The 11,261-nt window shown below is 49.8% G+C and overlaps 1 protein-coding gene across 1 annotated transcript; it reads left to right on the top strand.

Annotated features, from left to right (window-relative positions):
- The first annotated feature begins 2,212 nt into the window (after nt 1-2,212).
- Nucleotides 2,213-9,825, top strand: CPNE6 (copine 6). Its single transcript, XM_036735240.1, has 16 exons — nt 2,213-2,240; nt 2,692-2,863; nt 3,806-3,985; nt 4,204-4,278; nt 4,497-4,571; nt 4,777-4,860; nt 5,023-5,112; nt 6,085-6,189; nt 6,489-6,575; nt 6,737-6,796; nt 7,604-7,737; nt 7,847-7,901; nt 8,221-8,272; nt 8,620-8,753; nt 8,971-9,207; nt 9,656-9,825. The coding sequence occupies exons 2-16, from the start codon at nt 2,696-2,698 to the stop codon at nt 9,785-9,787; spliced, it is 1,668 nt and encodes a 555-aa protein (XP_036591135.1). The 5' UTR covers nt 2,213-2,240; nt 2,692-2,695; the 3' UTR covers nt 9,788-9,825.
- Nucleotides 9,826-11,261: the final 1,436 nt, after the last annotated feature.

Genomic DNA, 11,261 nt, shown 5'->3' with positions numbered 1-11,261 from the left:
GGAAAGCCCTTTGTAAACCTTCAAATGTTCTGTAAATGCCAGTTATTATTATTGTGTTCTGGGTTGGATAGGTTTGTGAGAAATGTTTTGGGGCATCTCATGTGTTGGAGCTTCTCTCCCTTATTATTGTGAATGATCCCATGTGCATGTGTGAGTTTCCACGTGTAGAAATATATGTCAGCATCTCTGCCTGTGCTTATTTATACATCACTGTATACATGCTTTTGTCCCATAGGTTTAACTCTAACTGTCATTGGGTTACATTGTGTTTAAGTGAGGGTGACTGTGTATGTCAGGGCATATGTGAGCTTGAATGTCACTGTGTTTATTTCACCATTATTTTATGTATATGTCACTGTGTGTACCTGCAAATGTCACTATGATAAGATGTTTAACTGTGATTCTGTGTGTGTATGTGTGTGTGTGTGTGTGTGTGTGTGTGTGTGTGTGTGTTTCTGCAAGGGGGAGTATTATGTCAATGTACCGATGGGAGTCCTGGTCTGTCATCAACCCCCAGCCCACCCTCCTCCCCAAGCACTGCAGCTCCCTGGGCGGCGGCCCTGCCCCTCCCCTCCCTTCTGTGGGGGGGGAGCTTGTGCTGCGGCCCCCCCCCACCCCTCCCCATCCAGGCCCCATAAATAGCAGCAGAGCCAGAGCAGGAGCTTCAGCCGGCGCCGGCGGCTGGAGCGGCGAGGGAGCTGGCCGAGCTGAGCAGCAAGACAAGAGAGAGGAAGAGAGGCCCCCCATTTCCAAGACCCCCACAGGTGAGCACTGCCCCCACTGGCCCCCTTATTCCTGACCCAGTCTCCATGGCAACACCTCCCAAACCTCAAAAGGGTGGTTACCTGATTTCCTCTTGCTCCATTCCTCCCCCCTACCCCTGTCTCCTACCTGGAGGTTAGATCTGGGGACCCCTCAGATAGAAGAAATCACAAGTTGGGGAGCAGAAGACCTGAGGGAAGGTGGGGAGGTACAGGTCACCTGTGCTGTAGCCCTACAACACACCCAGACACTCCCACACACACCCAGGGAGGAGAACACAATCAAGGAGATGGGCACAGGGCTAGAAAAAGGGGGTGATAGTGAAGAGGGGCACACAACCATTTATGCCTAACAGAAGACGGACACATAGCTAAAAGGACAGATAGTCCTGGGAGTCACAAAGCCATGTGCACCCACAAGAAAATGCTTAACAACACACTCACTCTCGGATACTCTAGTAGAGACTCACAAAGGAGTGGGGGTGTCACAGACATCATTATCCTGAGGCACAAACAGACACAGACACAAAAAACCATGCACTTCCTAGGTCCCCAATCCCACCCCCTCCTGAAGTCCTAGCATCCACCTACCCACCGCCACCCAAGGGCTTGGCACCAGAATTGGGGAGGTGAGAAAGAGCTGGAGTCCAAGGCTGGGTATCAGTACTGGATAGCCAAGCCCAGCTAAACAGAGCCTAGTGGGCAGGGAGGAGGGGAACCATGGCTCCCCCAAAACCCCGTCGCTAAGAGACAGTGCCAAGGCTGCCGGGAAGTGTGAGAACATCTTGGGGTGGGGAGGGGGGGAGAGAGAGAGAGAGTTTGTCATAGTAGGAGCTCCTGCCAGGGACACAGAGAGCTTTCCCAATGTGTGTGTGATGGGGAAGGGATGTGACCCCAACTTCCCCAACTCACTACTCCCCATCCTCCTCAAAGAGCCCATATGAGATGATTTAGGTCCAGGGGTACAAGAGTGGAGGAAAGCTCCCCAGCTCAAAACCTGACCAGACAACACTTTCCCAAACCCAGTGGGCTTCACCCAGGACTCAGACGCCTTCTTCCCCCACCCATCTAACCCTAGCTCTCCTGATGCCCCTGCCTCCCTTCTTCCCAAACTCTCAGTCCTCCAGAAGCCTCAGTGGCCCATTCACTGCCTCCAGCCCAGAACACCCCACCCCAGCTCACTCCTGCCAAGGCTGAGTGCAGCCTCTGGCTCAGAGTCGGAAAATGATCAGAAGGTGCTGAGGCAGCAAAAAGGAGAAATCGATGACCCCACTATCCACCACAGCTGCCAGGACTCCCCTCCCCCCAACAAGGGACACCCAGACTAGGAGGAAGACAAACCCAGATGGCCTCAGCTCTTGGAGGTAATTGGGAACAAGGGAGTCCTATCCATCCCTCAGTTGCCTTTTTCTCTTTCTCTCTTTAGGTTCTGATCAGCATCCTGATTTCAAAAGAGGCTCAGCTACTTGACCTAATTGAGTAAGGATTTGGGGAGCAGGAGGGATGGGAGGCGGAAGGGTTCTCCACACCTCCTTGATGCTATGGAGGGGTGATGAGGAGGAATAGGAGGTAGGACTCAAGAATTTTTCAGAGATATTCCTTCCCCTCCAAGGCCAGAAGAGGGAGGGACAGTCCTGGCTAAGAGCTGGGATCTCATTACTCTGTTCCCCTGAAGATGAGAATGTCCCTTCTCCCTACCAGATGTGGAGCCAGCTGGGCTATTCCGGAGTTTCATGCATGGGTGGAGTGGGGAGAAGAGAGATGGGGGTATGCCCCAGAAGTAAGAAAGGGTTTTATGTGCCAGGCAATATGGGGAATATACCCTAATGTGCAAAACTTTTTTGAGGGGACCAGAGCTCTTAGAGAATAAGGATGGACCCATATGTCTCTATGGGCTCCTGTCTATTTCACTGGATCACATTCCTCATAGGACCATGTCAGAATCCGAGCTCGAATGGGTACCTGAACCCCCAGCTATGACCCTAGGGGCCTCCAGAGTGGAGCTTCGTGTGTCCTGCCATGGGCTTCTGGATCGTGACACCCTCAGCAAGCCCCACCCTTGTGTCTTGCTCAAGCTCTACTCTGATGAACAGTGGGTAGAGGTAAGGGATCAGCAACACAAGACTAGGATTAGCAATAACCTCAGTGGGACTGACTGGGGTGATCATCATTTCAAAGAAGTGTGTAATAACCCTAGATAATTTGGTTTTTCTAAAATTCTAGAATGTGTATGATAATCCCAAGGCAACTATGATAACCATGGAAGCCTATGTGATAACTCAGAAGGGCTGGGGGAGGGGGAGAAGGAACAGACGTGATGACCTCAATAAACCCATATGAATTTTTTAGAACTCTATGACAAATAACCCCAATGGGCTGTGTGAAAACCGAGGTATTTTTCTTTAGAACCCTAACCCCTGGGAGCTTTGGGATACCTCTAAAGGATGTATGATAAGGTGAAAAAAACAATGTGCCCCAGAGAAGCTGGGGGTAGGAGAAGTTGGTGAAGGCCCAGAAAGGTTTATAACAGCCCCAACTGGCTTTTTAAAAAATCCATATTACATAGAATGTCTCATAAGTCTGATATGATACGATAACCTCAGAGATTTTGTGGCTTTTCTTAAAAGATTTTAATCTATTCCCTATTTTTCCCCCTATGTTATATATAACCCCAAGAGTTTTGTGACAACCCCACAGGGTGGCAAGATAATCCTCAGTAGTCTGGGAGGGCTATAAGAACATGTGGGAAGTAGGGAATGTGTGTGATGAAGTCAGAAAGCAACAACACAAATGACCTTTCTAGAGCTGGGGAAGGAAGGTGGTGAGATCTTTGGGGTCCTTGAACTTTGATATCCAGCCTATAGGCAGAAGAGCAACCTGAAAAAAGAAAACCTTTTAGGAACTGGAGGAAGCACCAGGAGTGGGGGAGGGTCTCTAACATCGGGACAGGTTCTGATGAGGCAGCCCCAATGTGGAGGGTTCATTTGCCAGAGGGCTCTGTCCTTTTCCCCGGCGTGTCCCCTTCACCCCCTCTTTGCCCCTAGGTGGAGCACACAGAGGTAATACGGTCTTGCTCCAACCCAGTTTTCTCCCGAGTGCTGGCCCTAGAATATTTCTTTGAGGAGAAGCAGCCACTGCAGTTCCATGTGTTTGATGCTGAAGATGGTGCCACCAGCCCTACAAATGATACCTTCCTTGGCTCTGCTGAGTGTACCCTGGGCCAGGTCAGATCCATCACCACCAACCCAAGTAACAGCCCTTACCATGGCCCAGACCCATCTCATGCATATTACCCTCTCCCCACACCTGTACCCTCCTTCCCGTCTTTCTCTCCCATTCTCCCTGGAATCCCTTTCCTCCCCATCCCCTTACTGCCATGATCCTGAATGAGTGAGACCCAGGGGGAGCAGGTCACAGGTGAGGTCTTTGCTCCTGTCCCTAGATTGTATCTCAGACCAAGGTCACCAAACCACTACTGTTGAAGAATGGAAAGAATGCTGGCAAATCCACCATCATGGTAGGCATCAGCCCCTACCCCATGAAGTACCCCGCGAAACCAACAGGGGCCCCAAACTATAGCAACTTTCCCAGAGCAGAGGAGGGCCATCCCCAACCTGGCAAGAATATGTCCCAAAAACCGGATGGGAAAAGGAGAGCATGGTGAGGAGTAGGGTGGTCAAGAGCCCCATCACGGGAATTGAAATGTCCTGGTCACCTTTATCTTCATACACCCAGATTGTGGCAGAAGAGGTATCTGGTACCAATGACTATGTGCAACTCACCTTCCGAGCCCAGAAGCTGGACAACAAGGTCAGAACTCCCAGTACCCCCAGCCCCACCAGACATTCTTCTGGTATCTTGACTCCCAATCTTTATTCCTCCTTGCACAGACACAGGCAAGATTCCCACCCTGCCTTCTGGCTCTGTGTTTTATTTTTGTCCCCAATCCCCTGCCCAATCCCATACTGGTTCCTACTGGGGTTCTGGAGGTCAGCTTGTTTTCCTGCTCCCCCAGGATCTATTCAGCAAGTCAGATCCCTTCATGGAGATCTACAAAACCAACGGAGATCAGAGTGATCAGCTTGTCTGGAGGACTGAGGTTGTAGAGAGAATGGGGAAAGGTGGGAGGTGAAGGGGCTCCAGATAGAGATTGGGGAAGGGTGGGAGGTGAAGGGGGTCCAGATAGAGATTGGGGAAGGGTGGAAGGTGAAGGGGGTCCAGATAGAGATTGAAGCTGACTTCCCTGGCCTGGACTCCACAGGTGGTGAAGAATAACCTGAGTCCAAGCTGGGAACCCTTCCGCCTGTCCCTCCATTCTCTGTGCAGCTGTGATATTCACCGACCTCTCAAAGTAAGGGCAGGTAGATGGGGAGGAGCAACCCCTCCACCCCACCCCATCCCTACCATCACTGTCAGGGTACATACGCACACACAAACACACACACACACACACACACACACACACACACACACCCATCACAGCTACTGAGAGAAGGGCTTTTCATAGGCAAAATTGTGAATTAAGTAAGTATGCCTTTGGATACCCTCTCTTCCCTATCTGAATCTTTTCTTACACCTCGGTAGCAGGCCTCTAGTGTCCTTATGGTCTCTCTCCCACTCCTTACCAAAGTTCTCTAGAAATAGCTTATTGAGGGGCAGCTAGGTGACAAAGTGAATAGAGCACCGGCCCTGAAGTCAGGAGGACCTGAGTTCAAATCCGGCCTCAGACACTTGACACTTACTAGCTGTGTGACCTTGGGCAAGTCACTTAACCCCTGTTGCCTTGCCTCCCTCTTAAAAAAAAAAAGCTTATTGACTAACATGTTCATGCTAAAATGTGAATGACTGCTATCACAGTTGAATGTAATTGCATTTTAATGGGGGGAGGTGGGGGCAGGGGAGGGTAGTGTTTGCATTTACCCAAAGGTGTGAAGTTCTTTTTGTGGGATTTCAGGCAGCCTGGAGCAGTAAATGGAGAACTAGCCAATGAGCCAGCATCACCTAGATTCAAATACCGCCTCTGACCACATCTGTGGTCCTGAATAAGCTATTTAACCTTTCTGTGCTCTAAGCAGCTCTCTAAGACAGTAATTGGCAGAGAAGATGCCATTCTGAATCAGTAGAAAGAATTTCCTCACCTGGGAGTTCCCTCTGTTACTGAAATCACAGGTCCAGTCCCATCAGGAGTTACTGAGCTGGGAGGTGGATGGTGATATTTTTCTTTCAGGAAGGTTTTTCTGTGTGCCTGAAATCTTACCACACAAACACGGAGGTAAGGTCAGCCCTGACTGACCCCTGACCCTGTGTGCCCCTCTCCCACCAGTTCATGATCTACGACTATGATTCAAATGGGAAGCATGACTTCATCGGAGAGTTCACTAGCACCTTCCACGAGATGCAGGAGGGCACAGCTGGGCCAGGGCAGGAGGTGATGTGAGAAAATCTATCCCCCAACAACCCTTCCTGGAGTCCCCTCCCAGGCCTCCCAAGGTCCTTACATATCTGCTCCTTGAGAACATGCCCTATGATTGATCCAGGGTGCTAAAAGGGGCCATGAGGATATGAATAAGGGAGGGTTTAGAGGGTCAGGGGTGGGCATCACAGAAGGTTTCACCCTGGGGGCTGGGCTGAGGATGGGGATATCCACCCCATGAGACTAAGACCTGGAAGGAAGTCGGTGACCTCACTGGGCTATGACACTGCCTTTGGGATATCTGGGGGCCCCAGATGCAGTGGGAGTGTATCAACCCCAAGTACCGGGACAAGAAGAAGAATTACAAGAACTCTGGGACAGTAACATTGATTCAGTGCACGGTAAGCCCTGAGCTCCAGCCCCAACTGCCCTCACATCCTGCCTCTTCTCCTGAACCCAGAGCCCTTTCCCTTCAACCTCAGGTTCTTCTCCCCACACCCTGTATGAGTCTAAGTCAATCCCCTCCCTCCCTGAGTTTCCTCTCCAACTCTGCCTCCATTAGGTGGAGAAGGTGCACACTTTCCTGGACTACATTATGGGTGGCTGCCAGATCAGCTTCACGGTGAGGAGACCCTGCCAGGGGAATTGCAGGACTAGCTGGGTTTGAGAGTCTTAGGAGAAGCAAAGCAAGGGGACATTGAATAGGGTCAATTGTTCCAGGATTCTGGGGAAGGGTAGTGAGGGCTGAGCACACCCAGAGTCCAACCCTGGCCAACATGCCAGGATTTGGGGACAATGAAGAAAGAGGGGGTTAGAAGTGGTGTAAAGTAAAAAGTGTAATGATCCACATGCCAAGAAATGTAAAGCCCCTGCATAAATGAGTCCAAATTACCGGTAAGAGTCCCAGGTGAAATGAGGCTTCAGGGAGAGGGGCTCTTCTCTGAACTCCTGGAGTACTAATGCTCAGGTAGGGATGAGACTAGATAACCTCTGGGGCCCCTTCCAATGCTGGGAGCTTATAAATCTAAGAAGACTGTCTATTGGATATAGTAAAAAAAGTTGGACTAGGCAAAAATTGCAGAGAAGCAGATAGAAGGAAAAACTTCCTAACAAAACTGTCCCAAAGTGGAAAGGGCCACTTCCAGAAGTCTTGAATTCCCCTTTACTGGACATCTTCAAGAACAGGCTAGATGATCTCAGGGACGTTATTATGGGAAATTTCTGTTGTGAATTGGACTAAATGACCTCTGAAATCCCATGATTGGCTTCTCAATCAACTAGACAGTAAGCCCCGCCCCCCACCGAAGTCAGGAAGGTCTTAAACTTCCATACCGCTCTACAGGATCTAGACACATAGTAGGTATACAATAAATACTTGTTTATTGGGGAAATGTGAAAGGAACACTTATCTCTCCCTTGATTCCCCCAGGTGGCTATTGATTTCACAGCCTCCAATGGGGACCCAAGGAGTAGCCAGTCTCTACATTGTCTTAGCCCTCGACAGCCCAATCACTACCTTCAGGCCCTTCGAGCTGTTGGAGGCATCTGCCAGGACTATGACAGGTATGAGAGGGACGGGGGATGGGCACAGAATGGTGGGGGAGGGGAGGTGGCAAGCAATCCTTCATGACTGAACCTCCTCCCCAACTTTTATCCCCTTCTCATCTCCCAGTGACAAGCGGTTCCCAGCTTTTGGTTTTGGGGCTAGGATCCCCCCAAATTTTGAGGTCAGTACCTGGCAAAGAGGAAAGTAGTGCGGGGATGTGTAAGAGAGGGGCATGGCATAGTGGAAATATCACAGTGCTTGGAGGTAGGAGATCTGGATTCAAATTCCAGCTCCGGCTGTGTGACCCTGAGCAAATTACTTAACCTTTCTGAGACCCAGTATCTGAGTCTGCAAAATGTGGATAATGAAACTTTCACTACCTAACTCATATGGGTGATTCTGCAAACAAAAAAAATACTTTGTAAAACTTAAACTACTATGTAAATCTGAATTACTAGTATTACTACCGTTATCATCCTGATTAACTATCATCTCAACAGGTGTCCCATGATTTTGCCATCAACTTTGACCCTGAAAATGCTGAGTGTGAAGGTAAGTAAGGATGAGTTTGTCCTTGAGTACTCTCCAGTGCATGCATGCACACACACACACATTCACACATACCACACTACACTCAGCTTACATATCTGAATGGCCCTGAGTTTCCCCTGCTTCCAACCTATTTTACCATATGGAAGAATATCAGTCCATATGTCAGAGCTCCATCCTGAGGCAAGGGAAACCCTATTCTATCTGGCTATCTGGAGAAATACTCCCCACCACTACCACCTAATGATTTCTGACTCCAATGCCACCTCTCAAACCATTTCTCTCTGACATCTCTTCTTTCTCTATGCCACCCCTTCGCTTTCTCTCTACCCTGCCCATGTGACCCACAGAGATCTCTGGCGTCATCGATTCCTATCGCCGATGCCTACCCCAGATCCAGCTGTATGGACCTACCAATGTGGCTCCCATCATTAACCGTGTGGCTGGTCCAGCCCAAAAGGAGCAAAGCAGCGGAAAGGCCACTGTGAGAAGGAGGGGGAGGGATACCTGGGGAGGGGGTAATAGTTAAGACAAGCTATTTTCCGCTTCTCCTTAGGGAAGATCTGGGAAGTAGAAGGCATAGATGTCTATGGGTTATGGAACTGGGAGGCTTGGGGGAGGAAATGTTTGGGGCTAAAGTAGAAGATATTTCTGAATATCGTCAGAATATTTCTGAATATCATCACTCCTTCTCTACTCAGAAATATTCAGTGCTGCTAGTGCTAACAGATGGAGTCGTCACTGACATGGCAGAGACCAGGACAGCCATTGTCCGCGCCTCCCGTCTACCCATGTCCATCATCATTGTGGGTGTGGGCAACGCCGACTTTTCTGACATGCGGATGCTGGATGGTGATGATGGGACTCTCCGCTGCCCCCGTGGTATCCCTGCTGCCCGGGACATTGTTCAGTTTGTGCCCTTCCGTGACTTCAAAGATGTAAGAACAGCATCTTCTCCCCTACCCTCCCTGAATCCTACCTTCTCCGCAACAGCCCCTTCCTGAAAAATAAAAATCCTTAGTCTTAGCTCTAATTCTGTCATCCCAACCCAAATGCCTCTTAAATTCTCCAGGACCAATTCTGCATTGACCTGTCTCCCTTTTCCTAGGATTCCAGTTCTAATCTCTGAGACCACACAGTCTGCCTCTCCCCAAAACACATGAATTCTCCTGGGTTATCCCACTCCTAATGCCCACTGGAATTCTGTGCGATATCACCCTGGCCCCCTATGTCATCTCAGATCCTACTTCCATCTTTAGATTCAACATTTATTCATCACCTATCAGGTGCCCATTATCTAACTTCCTCACATTATCACCCTACTTCCACCGACTGCCTTTCCACACTCTGCTCCTCTCTCCCTCCTCCTTGACCCCATCTACTCAGGCATCACCATCAGCTCTAGCTAAATGTGTCCTGGCTGAGGTACCCAAGCAGGTGGTTGAATACTATGCCAGCCAAGGCATTGCTCCTGGGGCACCAAGGTCCTTCACCCCAGCCACCACCCCAAGTCCATGACCTGGAGGCCAGAGAATCTGGACACCCCCTTCAACCTCTCCGTGAGTTACAAACAAGATGTTGAAAGGTATAACTCGGGAATGGGGCAAAATGTTCAGACTTGGATGGAAGGGAAGAATGGACTGTGTGGGCTAGAATAGGGAGGCGATTGGTGACTGTCCCTGTCTCCTTCTAGGTGCCTGTTCTGTCCCCTGTGACTAGAGTGACCAGTGCCTCTGCCTTTTGGATCAGCTGTGCCCTAGGGAGACCTGCAAGTGAGAAGCGGGGCCCTGCATCCCACTCTCATTCAGGCCCCCCAGGCCTCTACTTCATTGCTTCTCAGTCCTTTTCTGAGTGTCCCCCATGTTCCCAAATCTCTGTTAATAAAGTGACCCATTACTAGTCGTTTGCTTCTCCTCACTACCTTGTCTTCTGGAAGCTGGGGGAGAGGACATTGGGATAGGAAGGGGGGTCAGGCAGGGATAACAGGGAAGCAATTTGCAGGATAAAAGAGATCCCAATCCCTCACAGTCAGAAAGGAACCCAAATATGCTTATTCTTAGCCCTTGTGGTCTCCATTCAGGGCCTCCCTATACCTCTAATTCCCTAAATTGATTCTTTTCCATTTCTTATTCCAACCCTGCACCTGTGACATACAAAGAAATTTCTACCCCTCCCTCTGGCTTTGCCTCCTGGTCCCAGGGGGTTATGGTGGGGGGGGGGGCGGGTTGGAGAGGAGAAGTGTTAACTATCAAGGTTAACTTTAGGAGAGAAAGGGAAATGAGAGGCTGTCACGGGGGGTTGGCTGTTCCCCTCCCTGAGCTGTCTCCAGGGGGGAAACCCAGCTGAGCTTCCCCAGGGACCAAACCCCCAGCCTCCACACAGCTGTGGAGCTGGGTAGTGGGGGGGTGGGGGGAGAGAATGAGGGGGCTTAGGGAAAGCTGACAGAGGAGTAATGAGAGCTAGAGTGCCTTAGAATGTAAAACAGTGAAATGACACCCAAGGCCTGAGAGACATCCTAGTTTCTATACTGTGTCCAAGCTTACATATATGTATCTCCATATCATAAGTTTTGAGTATGTTGCCTTTGTATGGGTGAGTTGTAAAAGGAAGTCCTTCTGTGTCTGTCCTTCCTGGAGGTGCATCAGGAACAAGAGTCATGTGTATATATGTAGATCTTCATGGAAAAAAATTATAGATGTCATTGTCTGGGTACAGGTGTGTCCAGCGTGGTGCTTCAGGCAGTGTTAAGAGGGAGTAGGGTGAGAGTAGCCCTGGGTCCTGTTCTCAGCTACAGATCACATGACCCCAGAGATAGGGTGACAAAACCAAAAAGCAGGAAGAAGGAAAAGAGAGGAGTGCTGGTGGGGGTTTCCATGCCCCTCAGTACCAGAATACAGTCTCCATACTATGGCTGAAGGTGGAACCGGACCTGGGAGGTAATTAGCTCCTCTGAATATACATTAGCTAGAAAGAATGAAGAGTAACAGATGTG

Source organism: Trichosurus vulpecula, chromosome 8, assembly GCF_011100635.1.
Source record: "Trichosurus vulpecula isolate mTriVul1 chromosome 8, mTriVul1.pri, whole genome shotgun sequence".
NCBI lineage: Eukaryota > Metazoa > Chordata > Mammalia > Diprotodontia > Phalangeridae > Trichosurus > Trichosurus vulpecula.
Note: the sequence above shows the minus strand (reverse complement) of the source record. Positions and strands in the feature narration are given on the sequence as shown.